The sequence below is a fragment of the Pyrus communis genome, chromosome 15 (genome assembly GCF_041283825.1).
Source record: "Pyrus communis isolate YQ-2024b chromosome 15, ASM4128382v1, whole genome shotgun sequence".
NCBI classification, from domain to species: Eukaryota; Viridiplantae; Streptophyta; class Magnoliopsida; order Rosales; family Rosaceae; genus Pyrus; species Pyrus communis.
In genome coordinates this window covers 29,268,632-29,286,065 of record NC_142579.1, presented here as the reverse complement: position 1 = coordinate 29,286,065, position 17,434 = coordinate 29,268,632, and the positions used below count along the sequence as shown (strand labels likewise).

Sequence of the window (17,434 nt, the reverse complement as noted above, 5' to 3'; positions counted from 1 at the left end):
AAGAAATTATGTCCTACAAAATGACTCGTTTTCTTTTATTTGGATTATCTTTTAATCTATTTAATCTAAAAATTAAGAAAAGATCGTAAGAAAAATAAAGGGATCGAGATTGGTAGTCACTTTTGTTAATTAAGTCACAAAACAATGGAGATATCCCATTTTCACGTGAGAAAAATGTAAAGAAAAAGTTAGAAAGAAAGAAAAGGGTGTCCCTAAACGCTAGCTATTAGGCATAGCCGTCCCCTTGAAGAGATTTGGACGACACTTGGTCGTGGTGGCCATGGCAGCTGTCCTTTCTTAACCCCTTCTGTTTCTGATAGTTTGAAAAAGTTGCTTGCACGCCATGGAAGCTGAGGCCTCTCTATATGTAAGGACATGCGTGGGACATGGGATAAGCCAAAAGCACTAGGATTCGAATTATAGCTTTTTCCCACAGTACAGCTTCTGCTTAGTAGTGCGCTCTCCTGCTATGATTTTTAAGCACTAGTGGTTGTCACACTGGGCTTCTGGCTTTTTTTCCAAGTAAAATTTTCCACACACTAGAAAGTCATAATTTGAAAACAAATGTGTTGGTTAATTAATGTTAAAGCCTCCTTTACAGTCTGAAATCAAAATAGTTAAGAGAAAAACATGTAGGAAAACTGGTCACGTAAAAAGCTGTATTACCAATAATGAACTCTAAAACAATAGGAAAAGTAAAAAGCGGGATATTTTTTTGGTGCCCTTGCGTTCATCGCTCTCACACGATCAGAAACTCAAGTTACGTGATGGGAAATAAACTCAAAAGAAGATATGTCACAACACATTTGTAAGTCCTTATCTCTCAGCACATGCATGGCTCTACATAAACTCTAAAACCAGCTATAAAACAGCAAATTCTCTCCAGGATTAAGGGTTTTTTAAATTTTGAAAAATTCTTGTTTGACAGATTGTCACCAAAGAGGAACAGTCGTGGTGTTTTCATTGTAAAGGGGTATATAATTTCAATGATCGCAACCACGCTCCAATCATTCAAACAAAGAGAAAAGAAGGAAATTGGTTGAGTAGTACGTACAAGTGTCCTCTGCTTCTCTGTACATGGACTGCACCTGCAACTTGCTTGCCTTAGAACTTCAAATTAATATTTTTGATTATCTTTCTTTCTTTTTAAAATCTATTTTATTTTATTTTTATTTTGGTGAATTGGCAGATCAGATTATTAAGAACAATGCTTGGCTACTCAAAGATGAGTAAAAACTTCTACTCAAAACTCTTCGTGTTCGAATCATATAGTTTTGTGCTTATGATCAGAATTGTTCATATTATAAGTCACACTGTAAAGATCATTTTTGTAAAAAATAAAATGAAACTAAGGTCGTTTTGTTAATATATTTTAACAAATACATAGACGGTTCATAATGCTTTTACCAATTCCGTTAATTTGATTTTATACAGTTTTATGATTAAACGACCTTAGTTTTAATTGATTTTTTTTAGAAAATGGATCTTTATAGAGTGATTTTTAATATAAACAGTTCTGATTATAAAAAATAGAATTCTATAAATCGACAACAAATAATTTTGAGTAAGAACTCCTACTCTTTCTTTGAGTAGGGAAGTATTGTTCGATTATTAATTTGGATAAAAGATTCTTACACTTGAATGTTTTTAAATAATTTTATATTTGTCGGTGTACTATTGGTTGTTATCAACAACTATTGTGGAGTGATACACACTACCATACAATTATAAAAACATATTAAATTATGTATAATGCATTAAGCATGATTGAGTTTTGGTATTAATTCGAATGCTTCAATCTAATCCACCCTCATTATTCACATGTATAGTTTTGCTTTCATTTTATTTGATTATACACGTTCTTATCAATCTTATCTCTAATTTACCTACACAAGCACGAAACTAGTTCATAAAAGATAACAGTTTCGTAATACGTTACGTCTACGTATTCAAATCTACATGATTAATAATTCAGATGAATGCATGTAACACACCGATTTTTATTCAAAAGAACGTTCTATCATCTATAAAATTTAATAACAATGGAAGATATTTAGTGCAAGTACCGGGAGAGTGAGTTATGCGCTTGAAAGGTTCTCATATCTTCGTTTGTATACTATTTGTATTTCTCTCATCACTGAAGTTCTAAGAAACGTTAGGTGCTAGTCAGGATCGATTTGAATTATGATTGGGATCGATTTGAATACAACGCTCTCAATGGATTTTGATTAATAAGAAATTATGAAACGTGGATTATTAATATTTGATTTTCAAAGGGCATATCTTTGTCTGCCAAATTATTTTTCTTTTTGTTGACCAAAAAAACAAACTATATTTCTTATTTTGTACTCTTTATCTCCACAAGCAAAGCCCCAAAACCCCAACTCATCAAAAGCAACGCAAGTAAACAAAGCCTAAAGACCCATCAAAACCGCCACCCCCCACCTACTTGTCCCAACTCACCATCATCACCACCACCACCACCCCCACCCCCCCTCCTCCATGCCTCGCCGCCATGGCTCACCGTCTCCTCTTTTAAGTCCACCGTTGCTCATCATCCTCTTCCCCATCATCATCTCACTCATCCTCTTCTATACCATCCCTCCATTCCTATCTCTCACGTCTCAACTCCTCCGCCCCACCATTTCCGCCAAGAAAAGTTGGGACTCCCTCAATGTGTTTCTCGTCATTTTCGCAATCCTATGCGGCGTTTTCGCCAATCGAAACGAAGACGCATCACCTACCCAGGAAGATCGCATTCCCGACCATAATATTCCACACCCTTTGGACAACGTAACTACAAACAGCGCGAACATATCGGAATCGGAAGCAGCTGGGTCTTTACTTCCGCAGCAATGGTTTGGATATTCAGAGAGGAGGACCCCGGAAATCGGTGATGGCCGGTTGAGGAGGAGCAGCAACTCCTACCCGGATCTGAGGCAACTCGGGCAAGACTCAGTGTGGGAAACTCCGGATCACAACAAGCCGCAGTTCCGCTTCTTCGACGACTTCGAAATCGGCAATTACAATCGTGCGCCGTCAACTTCACACCAACGCCGATCCGAGGGGTACTCAGATGTAATTAAGGAGATTCCGGTGGATACTTTCGTACTTCACTCTTCTCATCCCCCGCCGCAAAAGCCGCCAACACCGACACCTCCACCGCCGCCTCCACCACGTCAACAAAAAACGAGAAGGACGTATCAGACCTTTCGACGTAAACATCCAAAAACGGAGAAAGTAGTGAATAATCATATTACTGAAGAGGGTGAAGAAATTGAGAACGTTCGAACGTCACCACCGACGCCTCCACCTCCTCCGCCGCCAAGGCCTGCTGCCCCGCCATCGCCAATTCGGATTCGGTCGGAGCCGAAGCGCCGGAAGAGTAATGTGAAGAAGGAGATAGCGATGGTTTGGGCTTCGGTTCTGTCTAATCAGAGAAAGGGGAAGAAGAAGCACAAGGTCACCGGTACCAGAAACATCTACGAAACTGTTGCTTCTCTGCCTGAAGACCAACAACAAGGAGGAGAAGGAGAATACTTTTTCACAAGACCGCGGCCGTCGCAACCTCCTCCACCGCCACCCCCACCGCCGCCACATTCTGTGTTTCATAATCTGTTCAAAAAGGGAATGAGCAAAACTAAGAAAGTTCACTCCATCTCGACACCTCCAACTCCACCACCACCACCACAGCCGGCATTGCGGAAACAAAAGAGTTGGAACACTAGTTTTCCGCTGGCGCCACCAACTCCGCCTCAACAACCACCGCCGGCTACTTCCCGACGGCGATCTTCCACCTCCAGTGGCCGTCCGCCGTTGCCGACTAAGTCGAGCAGTTATCTGTACGAGGAAAATGTAAACAGCGGCAGCCAGAGTCCGTTAATTCCAGTGGCGCCGCCACCTCCTCCGCCGTTCAAAATGCCGGAGCTGAAGTTTTTTGTGCGCGGGGATTTTGTTAAGATACGGAGTGCGGAGAGCTCACGCTGTGGATCTCCTGAATTGGAGGACGTTGATGACGTTGATGCGTCGCCACGTAAGGAAGAAGACTTGAAGTCAAAGTCAGAAGTACAGAGTAAAGTCAACGTGATGGACACTGGAGATGGTGGTGGTGGTGGCGGCAGCGGCGGCAGATCCTCCGTGTTCTGCCCTAGCCCAGATGTTAATACGAAAGCTGATAACTTCATTGCTAGGCTGAGAGATGAGTGGAAGCTTGAGAAGATGAACTCAATGAGGCAGAAAAAGAAGATGCCCTAATCTGCATGCACTGGTTTTTTACTCACCATTGTCTACTTTTACATTCACATTTGATTTTAACACTTAGATATAGAACTATAGTATATACTGGCAAAGAAAACATGGAAGGCATTAGGGCTTTGATTGGGTTTTTGTCCATCTTTTGGAGCACCCTCTGCCTCTTGGTCTAAATTCTGTCATACAATCGGTGGATATACGCGACCAAAGATATAGGAAGAGGAGAATATATTCCCGATATATTTCCGATTACACTGACGAATCTCTCTACTATGTAGTTGATACAGAGTGACGTGAATTTGGATATTGGGTTGATTGTGTTTGATGACGTGAGTGTGCATTGAAGAAGCACACAAAATAATAGGCAATGGGTTTTCCGAGTGTGGCTTTATTTTTTCCTCACCTCTTGGAGCTCGTTGTGGAAGACGTAGGCGAATTTTCGGATTTGGTACTTGTATTATGTACGGATTGGGGGATCTAAATGTGGTTTCTGTTCACCTCTTAGAGCCATTTTGTATTAAAGTACAATGTGTGTATGGGTTTTATAATTTGAACAAGTTTTGTTTTTGTGTGCAATCTTCTTTATATGTATATAACATGAGAAATTTGCATGAAACGAAGTGCATACAATATTTTGTAAGTTATTGAATTGTCATTACGGTGCAACAATCTAATAATGATTATTATTTTATATCCTAAAGGGGAAAGATGAACCTTTAATAATTAAACGAACTAACACATGATAGACATTGTTGTAACTTGTATGATAAAGTTTCTTCTAAGTTGTTGTCCTACAGAACAATGTAATTGAAACGAGAAAATGGCATCATTGCTTTATGTTAAAATTGAAGGATAATGTAAAAGGTGTGGGTGGAGTGGTTTAAAATAAAAGAGAAGTCATTACTCATTAATAAAACTAGAGTACAAGTAACATGATCACAAATGCAACTTTAATTCAAAAAAAAGAAAGAAAGATTTTTAGTCAAAACGGTTTTTGAGATTATCGTACCTCTTCACTTTAGTTTATGAAATTTAAAATCGATAGAAGTGGTCTTTGAGATTGTCCACCGTCAATCATGTTGGTCATTCTATAAAAATTCTTAGTTAAATTGAAGAAACAATCAGTTCAAGTGGAAGAGTTGATTTGATAAAAACATCCTCAGTTTAATGGAAATTCTTCACAAAATGATCAAAATGACTAATTGTGGACAATCTTAGAGATCGGCTAAAAAGCCTTAAAAAATATAATAAGAACATACAAAATCAAGTGGGAAATTTGCAATATATAGTTAATTCTAAGTACCAAATTGCATTAGGAAACACCATTCGTCCCTTCCTAGCCAGCTACCAACGAACATGCATTCACATCCTTTTTGGCAATTTAAATTTTTGGTCCGGCCGGCCCCAATCAAGCACTTAGATATACAGATGATGAATAGGCGAACAAGTAGCTGGGTATTGGGGTCCAGATTAAAGTAGTTGAGTATGGTCGGTGGCATAAATGAATATCTAGGTTTAGGGCACCATTTGGGACAGTTCAACATCAACCTAACCTAAGCTTTGAACTCATGGCATGAGTAGGAGGCAATATACCGATTAAGTATTGATTTAATGATTTTTTTTCCTTCTTATTAATATGGTATAAGAAGTGTAGAGTTCGAATTCTGGTGATAAACGTAAAAATTTAAGAGAATATACGTTTGAGTTTTGAGTTAACGTATCTATTATGAAGCTTGCATTAAGATTAGTCTAAATCTTCAATCAACTTTAGAATTTTTTTAACGACAAAAAGGAGATTGATGACAAAAGATATGGAGACACATTGCACAAAGAAACTAGAGAAACATTGGCTACAATGGTCCAAAGATAAAAATATATGTGTACAACGAACCAGTCAATAAACAAAGGACAATCACACTCATTTTTATCTCTCACGCATCCTTGTTAATTTTTAATCGTTGATATTTTATAATTTATTCAATCTAACGGCCGAAAAAATATGTGAGAAGTAAAAATTGGTGTGTAAATTCACCATAACCTCTCCGGATCTGGAGGTGTGAATAACCGTAGCTTGACAATTGACACTAGTTGTCCCTTTTAAAAAAAAAAGAACAAAGACCTAACAAATCGACTCAATTACGGGCCGAAAATTTACGGGTAGGTCCAAACCCTACAACAACTAAAATCTTAGCCCAAACATAAAGCCCAAAAAATTCCAGAAACAGAAAATTGAAGACTGAAAAGTGTGAAGAAGTGAGCAAACTAGGGTTCTTGTCGTTTCACCAAAATCAATCACCAATGAAGCTAGCCGGACTGAAATCAGTCGAGGACGCGCACGATGAGTCGGTATGGGCGGTGACGTGGGTGCCGGCCACCGAGTCCCGACCCTCATTGCTGCTAACCGGGTCACTGGACGAGACCGTGAGGCTGTGGCAACCGGACGAGCTGGTGAACCGGGGAAAAATGACCGGCCACTGCCTCGGCGTGGCTTCGGTGGCGGCCCACCCCTCCGGCCGCATCGCCGCCTCGGCTTCGCTGGATAGCTTCGTCAGAGTATTTGATGTTGATACTAACAATACCGTGGCCAGTCTCGAAGCCCCGCCGTCTGAAGTGTGGCAATTAAGATTCAATCCCCAGGTACTTTGTTGCAAATGTTGGAAATTTTGAATTTTTATTTTCGGAGTAAAGTTTGTATTTAATTACTTGTTTTTGTATCTATGCATTAAATTCTGCTTAGTTTATTTTTATTTACTTTGAAAATTATGCTAAAATTAGACTTGGGGATTTAGAATATGTTGTATTTTGCTTGGCTGCTTTGCTAATAGTGTCAGAGATACCAATTGGAGACAAACTTACCTACGCTATGTGGAATGTAGCAGTATCTCAAGCCAATCACACTTTGTCATACATCTTATAACGCCATACGTTTTAAATTTCCCACGTGATATTGCGTGATTGACTTCAGGATACCATTTGAAACTTGCCACGTGAAATTGCGTGAATGCTTAGATACCACCACAATGGTGTCCCCGTTTTCGGGAAAGTTCTTCTTGAGAAGTTGTTGATCTCTTTTAGTTCTTAATTGTTAAACTGATATTCAAAGTGGACCAAATTTGAATAAATGAGATGCTCCAAGTGAACATATTTAGTGTTTGTATCTAAAATTAAGACTTATTTTAGGGTCTTTAGCATTACATTTATCGAGGCTCCGAGTTATTTCTGATTCATACTGAGAACCATCTTTTTTGTTTGCCAAAGCAAGTTTGGAGGCATTTGATTGAAGGTTTTTGAAGCAGACCCTTTTGGTAATATTCAAATTGATGCTAATTTGTGGGTACCTGATCAGGGTACCATGCTAGCTGTGGCAGGTGGGGGAAGTGCATCAGTCAAAGTTTGGGACACTGCCACATGGCATATAGTAGCCACATTGTCGATTCCTCGCCCCGAAGGAACCAAGCCAACTGATAAAAGCAGCAGCAAGAAGTTTGTGCTATCGGTTGCCTGGAGTCCTGATGGGAGACGCATTGCTTGTGGCTCTATGGATGGAACTGTTTCTGTTTTCGATGCAGATCGTGCCAAGTTCCTGCACCACCTGGAAGGCCACTTCATGCCAGTGAGGTCTCTCGTGTTTTCACCAGTTGAGCCAAGGTTACTCTTCACAGGCTCAGATGATACCCATGTGCACATGTATGACGCTGAAGGAAAAACCTTGGTTGGAGCTATGTCAGGTCACGCAGGATGGGTCCTGAGTGTGGATGTGAGTAGTGACGGGGCGGCTGTTGCAACGGGCTCAAGTGATAGAACCGTGCGGCTGTGGGATATCAGCATGAGGGGAGCTGTGCAGACAATGAGCAACCACACTGACCAAGTCTGGGGAGTGGCGTTTCGACCAGGAGGAATGCCTGGTAGACTTGCAAGTGTGTCGGATGACAAGAGCATATCGCTGTACGACTACTCTTGAAGTGGCTGGCTCGGGGAGATATGAGAACCTTAGAAATTTACCAGATTGTTCACTTGAAATCGGTTTGTTTGACACCTTGTTCTGATGCTCTGTTTGTAATACACAAAAAACTAGTGTTGGTCGAGGGAGGGAATGCATACCTATTAGACGGATCTTTTACCGTCGAATTGGCGAACCCTTTACAGTATAAAATGAACTGGCGAAGCCTTAGATTTGACCTTGTTAATGTGTATTCTTAGGCTCGCAGCTTTAAGAAAATCATTTTACTTTGATGTTTAAGAGAAAGGCGTTGTTATTGACACTTTAAGAGAATCATTTTACATTATTAAGAGTATTTTCTCCCTTTAATTTTTCTACATACTAAGGTAGCTCACACTGAGTTTCTGAATTTCATACTTTTGTGAAAGATATGTTACGAATGAGTGCTTCAAGTGTCTCAACTCAAGTTTTTATCGTACAAAGCAGTGGACGTCCCAAATGGTGCATACTCTTTTCTTGCATCATATCATTCCACAATCCACTCCACTAACCCAAAAAATAAAAATGTGACAGTGTGACACTGACACCGAGAAACACGTCCAGCGGGAAGCTTAAACGTTATGACTCGATATTTACCAAAAAAAAAAAAAAAAAAAGCAGTTCATGACTTGACAGCACCATTTAACATTGTCAAGAATGATAAAACAACTTGGAGAATCACACGAAAACAAAAATAATGACATGACAGCACCAGGGCACCACGGGAGAAGTCATTACAAACACAAACACCTTCCAAACATGTGGGAAACTAGAAAATTCCTTAAAACACGCAAACAAAAGAGCAGCATAGAGATGTGTATCATAAGATTAATCCAAAAAACCCAAGGGATATGTTGTTGCACTAATGTTGCACCAGATGTCTGAATGTGATCAGAAACATGGTCATTTACGTACATCTATGTCGGACAATTTTCACAAGTAAATATAAGATTATATTTTCTAAACATACATAAAACAGAAAAAAAAAAATTAACTCTCTCGATTAATCCAAAAGCAACGTGCTGAAATCCAAGCATCAACAGCAAAATGGGATACTTTGTTACATTAATACAAAAAACTTGCTTGCTAAACCTCCTCTCTCACTTAGACCTTTGGTGCCTTGTTGAACAAATACTCCTTGAGCACATCCATAACCTCCCCGAATTCCGCCTTCACCTCCGTCGGCGGGTTAGCTAACCGGCATGCCATGTCCTTGATTGCCTTGGAGTGATAGTCAACTTTCGACTGTGTAAACTTCAGACCATGAGCAGTACTCACCACCACAGTCCGATCACCGGCTCCAATGACACCACTCTTCCTCAGCTTATCCAATGCGGTTAGGGCAACGCCTGTATGAGGGCAGATAAACATACCCGTGGAGTCGGCTTTCGCCATTGCGTCCATCAGCTCCTCCTCACTTGCTTCCTCCACAATCCCATCACAATTCTTCAGAGCATACACGGCTCTGTCGATTGAAACAGGGTCCCCAATCTGAATAGCCGAGGCGAATGTCGAATTCGCCTTCACCGGCTTGAAATCCTTCCACCCTGACTTGTAATACAAGTAAAGCGGGTTCGCATTTGCTGCCTGAGCGCAAACCATCCGCGGAATTCGATCCACTAACCCCAATTCCTGGCACATTTTGAACCCTTTGTAAAATGCATAGATGTTGCCTAGATTGCCTCCGGGAACAATGACCCAATCGGGCACTTCCCAATCAAATTGCTGCAAAATCTCAATCGCCGCCGTCTTCTGCCCCTCCAGCCTCAAACTATTCAGCGAATTCGCCAAGTAAATTGGCAATTCGGCCGTGATTTCCCTGATTAGCTTCATGCAGCCGTCGAAATCGGTGTTGATGCTCAGCACGAACGCGCCGTTCGCAATCGGCTGGACCAATTGCGCCATTGAAATTTTGTTAGCTGGTAAGAAAACAATCGAGGGAATACCTGCGGCAGCGCAATAAGCGGAGAGAGCTGCCGACGTGTCGCCGGTGGAGGCGCAGCCGACTCCGACGACGGGGCGATTGAGCTTCCTGAGGCGGTTGACCTGGCTGATTAGCACCGTCATGCCGAGGTCCTTGAAGCTGCCGGTGTGGCTGATCCCGCAGTGCTTGACCCAGAGATCGTTCATGCCCAGAAACTGTTTGCCGAAACGCTCCGCCCAGAAGAGGTTGGAGTTCCCCTCGAACGCCGAAACGATGTCGTCGTCGTCAATCTCGGGCAGGACCCACTCCTTCTTAGACCAGACGCCGGAGCCGTACGGCCACGTGGTCTTCCCCACGCGGGAGTCGAAGAGTCTCCGCCAGTACGCGCCGTCGAACTTCCGCAGCGCGTCCATATCGTGCTGGACGTCGAGGAGGCCGCCGGATTGGCTGCGGTAGACGATTTCGTCGAGCGAGTAGGACTCGGGCGAGTCGAAGCCCGAGTTGAACGGAACGTACTTGGCGGAGAAGCTGTGGGGGGAGCGGTGTCGGCGGGCCTCATCGCGGATGTTCTCATCGGCGGCGCGGCGGGTCTTGCTGGAAGGGGGCTGGGGCGGGGTGCTGTTTGTTGCGGGGGAGGGATCGAATGTGGAGGAGGTGCAGGATACGGAGAGTGAGGAGGTAGGGGGGCGTTTGGATGCGGGGTTTTGGTAAAACGCGGGGAGATTAGGGGAGAGGGAGGAGAGAGAGGAGTGGAACAAGGCGGAGGAAGCCATGGCTGAGGAGAGGGAGAGAGGGGAAGTGTGTGGAAGGAGGCGGCGCGCGTTTGGACTTTGGAGGGTTTTGGAGTGGTGGGTGATGTTTAGGGGGAGGAGACTGCGGGGTCGTGACTCATTACTATTAGTAGGTCCGTCTGGGACACGTGTGCGAATTAGACGTGTTTTTGTTTTGGCATATGGATTTATGAATTGGAAATGTAGTTGTGGGTATGTTCATTGTGCTCATTTTATCAAGGTCAAACCGCTGAAATTTCTCTCCTCCTGTGAGCGTGAGAACCTCTTCCCTCCCTCCTGTGCGAGCTTTTCTCGCCGTTGTGTGAGTGTTCCTTCGTTTTCGTAGATTCGCTTCGCCATTAGCCCTAAATTTGACTATGGTCAGTGGCCGTTCCATCCTCTTCCTTTCCCATGTTGGAATATTTGATTGAGTATTTCAAAATACAGCTCATAAATCAAAGCTTCATCGGTCAAATATCATTCTTTAATGATTTCTTTTTCTTCTTGATTTCAATTTTGTTTGCGAACAAAACCGATGCATTAAACGGGATATATAGTGTTAGCATTTGATTGTGCTATAATGCTTCTTTTTTTCTTTTTCTTTTTTTGACAAGAAACGATGATACAATTTCATTACTAAATCACAATTACAAAGAGTCCACAACAATTATAATCTCCAGCGATCAAATAGATTGATCTTGAGGTAATTCGCACAAACTAGAGTTAATAATAACCCCTAATTGGCAACCATAACTGCACACGCATTAGCACAAGAACTGACGGTACAAATCTACCACAAAGACGGCAGACATAACAGATCTATACCACAGCCTATGTAATATCATCACCAAAAAAGCGAGATCATATCAAAACCAACACTTGGCAAAGTGAGGTCACAATAAAACCAAGTCTGACAATCCGGGTCACACCAAAACACCGGTCACAAACTAGCCACAATACTTGCAAGGAGAGACATTACCCGCTAGAAGTGGTACAAACAAACCTATGCTGATACTACACAAATCCGAGAAAATGAAATCTTCTTGGAGGCCTAATTGCATCCATTGACCCTCACCACCAGCAACTAGTGCAAGTCCGCTGCAACCCGCGAGCCAAGGCCGTCAGCGGAAGGCGGAGACACTACTAAACAGTTGAGAAAAACCACAAAACACGGAAAAGCAAGCCATAGGGGAGGATCTGACTCACCAACAACCAAAAACACCAGCCCAAACCCGCAGATCTAGCCACCTGCAACTAATGCTTCTTGAATTCCCTATATTTGGGCCACGTTTTGTTTTGTGATTAGCCCCTATATATCACTATTGCATAAATCAAAAAAGAAAATTGTAGTTCCAGTCAAGTCCTCTCCCATTCTATAAGTTTTCAATCTTTCTCTTTTAATTTGATCACCCATTCTCTTAAGTGCTATCGTAGTGTTCACTTCTATACCAAATGAAAAAATCGGGTTGTTCCTTCAATCTAAGTATTGTGAGTGTATGTTTACAAGGATCATAGATTGATGTATCCTAGATGGTAGAGTGCCATATTGGCTCCATCATCTCTCAAGCCGTACTCAATTCTTTTCGTGTTCCGTGTTTTGTCTTTGATTTATGGTTTAGAGTATGTGGAGCTTTGGCTCGGGCATTCGCACCATCATTTTTGTTGGTCCTTCCGGTGTTCGTCCTTATCGGTGATGTTGCTTGTACAATCTCTCTTCTTGCGTGTTTCCATGGTTTTGTGGCGGCGGTCAATGTGGTGATCCTTGGAGGATGATGCGACTGTTTTTCTTCTTCACTTATGGGTTTCTTGTTGACTTGGTCTATCGGTGCAGGCTACAGAATATTTGAGTGAAGAGTGTGAAATAATAGGAAATGAGAGCAAAAACCAACTGCAAATTGGTTAAACCAGCTAAATCAAATCGAGTCGTTTCGGTTGAATTTTAAACTACAAAAATGTAATATACTAAGACAATATCAAACCAAAATGCAATTAGTTCGATTGGTCATGTTTTGGAGTTGCATGAATTGACCCAAATTCCTGTTTACTTTTTCACACTTGGCATTTATAGTTGGTTTCCCGCCATCTAGATATGAAGTCGCCTGTGACTTATGCAAGAAAATTATAATATTTGCTTAATTGTTTTCAAAGGAAAATAACTGGACCAAACCGGTCAATAAAATGATTGATTAGATTATTATAATACTACAATTAGTTTGGAACTAAATTGAACCAACCCAAATCGAGATATCAACATTAAGTTGGTTATGAGTTTAAGATCTTAATAGAAACCAAATGAGCGAATTAGGGTGGACAAAATATTTATGGATTTTGGTAATTGCGGTTATTCATCTATTTAAAGTTCCTGATTACGGTTATGGGTAACCGTTTAGACGAACAAACGGTTATGGATATAACCGTTTATCCATCAAATTTAAATGGGCGGTTATGGGTATAACATGGGTTATAACAGTATCCATCGGTTATAGGTACTACCTGCGGTTATAACGAGTATCTATTTACCCATTTGATTTAATTTATGTAAAATTTAAAAAAAAAAATTAAAAACCCTAAAATTTCAATCTCTCCTTCAGACTCATGAGTCTTAAACACCCCGCCCTCCGCTCGTCTCCAGCTAGTCTCATTGAAGCACGACGAGGAACGATAAGCTCCATCTTGTTCTTTGATTTGCAAAGGTCCAGATGGGTCTTTTTCCCTTCATGTTTTATAAGATCAGTTTCCAGGCATTAGACCATCTCCAACAGAATGGTCCAGAAGGCCAGAGGGCCAAAAATAGCCCGAAAATCGTCTCTAATCGAGGGCTAGGCTAGAGGGTTGTGGAATCTGAGAGGGCCCCACGGAATCGGAGAGGGCTAGAGGGCTGGCCAGAAAATAGAGCATTCCTGTCGGTTACAACCGACAGGATTGCTTAAAATTTTTTTTTTTTTTTTTTTTTGGTTTTTTGGGCCAATTTTTTTTTTTAATTTTTTAAAATTCTAATTTTTTTTTTCTTCCTATAAATACATAAATCATTCATTAAATTTAAGTTCTAATTATTTTGGTTTTTTAGATCAGTTATCGTTGTATTTTTTAAATTTAAGTTGTTGTAGTATTTAAATTTAAATAATAAATTATATTTGGCTCTATGGCCCTTTGGCCCTCGATTGGAGACTGTTTTTCGTGATAGGGCTAAAACGAGCTCTATGGCCCTTTGGCCCTCGGTTGGAAAATGATGCAAATATGATCATGTACTGTTCATTAAAATATTAATATCTTAGAGAATTTTGGAGGGCCAGAGAGCTAAAACGAGCCCTTTGGGGAGCCATCGGTTGGAGATGGCCTTACTTATCTAGCGGGCCTCCACCTGCAGGAACTGAAATACATTCATTTTTTGTGGAATCACAGTCCTGTTCTTTTTGCTCTAAACCTTTGGATTCTAGATGATTTAAGTTGCTCACCTCACCTGCAGAATGTCGTGAGTTCATATCAGTAGTCATTTCTTTTGTAGGTCTTTTTTTATGACAACAAGTCGATGAGATTTTGTGATTAAACGTGCTAAAACATTAGTGTTCGAAAGTGTTTTGTTTCAGAATATTTTGGAGTTTTGAATTATCTAGTATTCAAGATAATGACTACTTTTTGTTTTTAGAAGTTTTACTTTGTAATCATATGGATTATAATAAAAGACTTGCTTGAGTGTAGCAAAAAAATAGAGTTAATTACAAAAAACTACCTCAAGTATGGGTCAAATGACACTTTCAGACCTCATCTTTTAAAATTGACAATGTCATACCTCATCTTACGAATTTGTGTCAATGTTATACCTTCCGTTAGTTTGGCCGTTTATTTCTCAGTTAAATGCTGACGTGGCTTGATCTGCGACCCATTTTTGTTAAAAAATTAATAAAAAAATTATTAAAAACAAAAAAAATCATTTAATATTATTTAAATATTAAAATAATAAAGACCCATCTTTTTTTTTCTTCTCTCTTCTTCTTCTTCCCTATTCTTCTTCTTCTTCTTCTTCTGCAGGGAGACGAACTGGGCTGCTTTTTTTTTTTCTTCTTCTTCTCTCTTCTTGTTCTTCCCTCTTCTTCTTCTTCTTCTTCTTCTTCTTCTGCAGGGGGACGAACTGGGCTGCTTTTTTTTTTTTTTTTTTTCTTCTCTCTTCCCTCTTCTTCCCTCCTATTCCCTCTTCTTCTTCTTCTTCTGCAAGGGGACGAACTGGGCTGCTTTTTTTTTTTTTTTTTTTTTTCTTCTCTCTTCTTCTTCTTCTTCTTCTTCTTCTGCAGGGGGGACGAATTGGTTTTTTTTTTTTTTTTTCTTTCTTCTTCTTCTTCTTCTGCAGGGGGATGAACTGGGTAATTTTTTTTTTCTTCTCTCTTCTTCTTCTTCTTCTTCTTCTTCTTCTGCAGGGGGACGAACTGGGTAATTATTATTATTTTTTTTTTCTTCTCTCTTTTTCTTCTTCTTCTTCTTCTTCTTCTGCGGGTTAGGTTGGGGGGGGTGGGGTTGGGTGGGAGGGGATGGGTTTGCTGTTTTTTTTTTTTTTTTTTTTTTCTCTTCTTCTTCTTCTTTCTCCTTCTTCTTTTCTGGGTTGCTGGGTTGCAGGAAGATGATGGGGAAGAGAGAGGGGGGAGATGCACGAAAGGAGAGGGAGGGAAGATGATGGCTAATGATTTTTTTTTTATATGTATTTTTTATTATTATTTTAATATTTAAATAATATTAAATGATTTTTTTTGTTTTTAATATTTTTTTTAATAATTTTTTAATAAAAATGGGTCCCTGATCAAGCCACGTCAGCATTTAACTGAGAAATAAACGGCCAAACTAACGGAAGATATAACATTGACACAAATTCGTAAGATGAGATATGACATTGTCAATTTTAAAAGATGAGGTATGAAAGTGTCATTTGACCCATACTTGAGGTAGTTTTTTGTAATTAACCCAAAAAAATATTGTTCATAAACTATTATTTCAATTATTGGAATTGTATGAGGACTTAAATTATTAAAAAAGGGAAATGCATGCCAAAATGTACCTATAACGGTGTTTAATTGTCAGAAAATAAAAATTATGACAAAATTTTCTTTTGTAATTTTCAAGTTGTCAAAAAAAAAAATGTAGACGGGTGAAAAAGGGGTAAATGGGTAAAAAATGATAAGTGGGTTCAAAAACAAGTAAATGATTATGATTAAATGGGTAAACGGTTATGGTTAAATGGGTACACGGTTATGTATATGGTTAACAGTTTATAAACGATTATGGGTATGAGTATAACCGTTTATACAATTACCTAATGGGTAAACAGTTATGCGGTTATGAACATAAAAGGTTGTAGGTAAATAACCGTAGCTACCCGCTAACCATAACCGTGGCCCATCCCTAGAGCGAACTAGATCTTGACGTTAACATAGTGGTTTTTAAGTAGAACTAATGTTACTTGCTCATGTCTAGTATCAAGAGGGGAAGGGATCCGGATCCCTTTCTCCTAATCCACTAAGTTCGGGGATCCGGACAATTGAAATTTGATTCAACAGCTATAAACAGGGGTCCTTAAAAGTTATAATAACTTTAGGCGTTTGATTAAATTTCAACGGCCTAAATCTCCGAACTTGGTGGATTGGGTGGAAAGGATTCGGAGATGATCCTTTTTCTATCGGGAGGGGTTGTTATTTATAGGAAATCACGTGTGGGTATGTTACAAACAACTTATAGTTTTGTTGTAAGTTATTTGGGTATATGATTTATGATCACACAAATTTATTTATTTGTTAAATAATAGTGATATTGTAACCAAATCCGATATGTAAGCAATTCAGTCAAATTTTTAGTATGATCTTCCAATATTATTTTGAAGTATATTTTTTTTTTTAAATTTTGGAGATTTATTTTGAAGTACATTTGGTATTTATGTACAATGAAGAATCTTCTATCGATAAAGGGTAGAATGCGATTTAAGTACAAACATTGTGAATTAATATCATTATGATCCAAGTATAATATGAGCTACAATCATGTACTCATCTTTATTTTTACCTAGTAAAAAGTTGGTAGAAAAAAATGGTTTCAAGAGATCATGGAGTTATTGTTGCTCTAAGTCTTATATTTAGCTATGCTTTTTGGAACTCGATTTTGATCTCACTTTACCTCTTACAATTCAAAAATCAACATTTTACCCATTGAAACTCAATATACACACCTCTTTGTGGACTCTTTCTTCTCCTTAAAACTCATAGGTCGCCTCTTGAAACATATGTAAGACCTCATACTCGATAAGATTATGTCACATATGCAATAAATTTGATTATAAATCTCCATTATACGTTAGCATTCAATAATCAGAAATTGTTATTGAAGAGGTAAAAAAATAAAAAAGAAATTGGTTAGCCTAGTGTACTCAAATCAAACTTACATAAGAAATTAACAGATTTAAGGCATTGTGGAGCGGATCTTGAGATTTAAAAAGACGACTTTTCAATTTCAAAAGGCAAAATGTGATCAAAA

At 39.7% G+C, this 17,434-nt stretch overlaps 3 protein-coding genes across 3 annotated transcripts; 2 read left to right on the top strand and 1 right to left on the bottom strand.

Moving 5' to 3' along the window:
- Positions 1–2,248: 2,248 nt before the first annotated feature.
- Positions 2,249–4,867, top strand: LOC137749284 (uncharacterized). Its single transcript, XM_068489414.2, has one exon. It carries the CDS (start codon positions 2,503–2,505, stop codon positions 4,252–4,254), a length of 1,752 nt encoding a protein of 583 aa, XP_068345515.1. The 5' UTR covers positions 2,249–2,502; the 3' UTR covers positions 4,255–4,867.
- Positions 4,868–6,479: 1,612 nt separating this feature from the next.
- Positions 6,480–8,560, top strand: LOC137745086 (WD repeat-containing protein VIP3). Its single transcript, XM_068484963.2, has 2 exons — positions 6,480–6,888; positions 7,598–8,560. The coding sequence occupies exons 1-2, from the start codon at positions 6,550–6,552 to the stop codon at positions 8,210–8,212; spliced, it is 954 nt and encodes a 317-aa protein (XP_068341064.1). The 5' UTR covers positions 6,480–6,549; the 3' UTR covers positions 8,213–8,560.
- A 650-nt stretch (positions 8,561–9,210) lies between these two features.
- On the bottom strand, positions 9,211–11,181 carry LOC137737067 (threonine synthase, chloroplastic). Its single transcript, XM_068476423.2, has one exon. It carries the CDS (start codon positions 10,925–10,927, stop codon positions 9,335–9,337), a length of 1,593 nt encoding a protein of 530 aa, XP_068332524.1. The 5' UTR covers positions 10,928–11,181; the 3' UTR covers positions 9,211–9,334.
- Between the last annotated feature and the right edge of the window lie 6,253 nt (positions 11,182–17,434).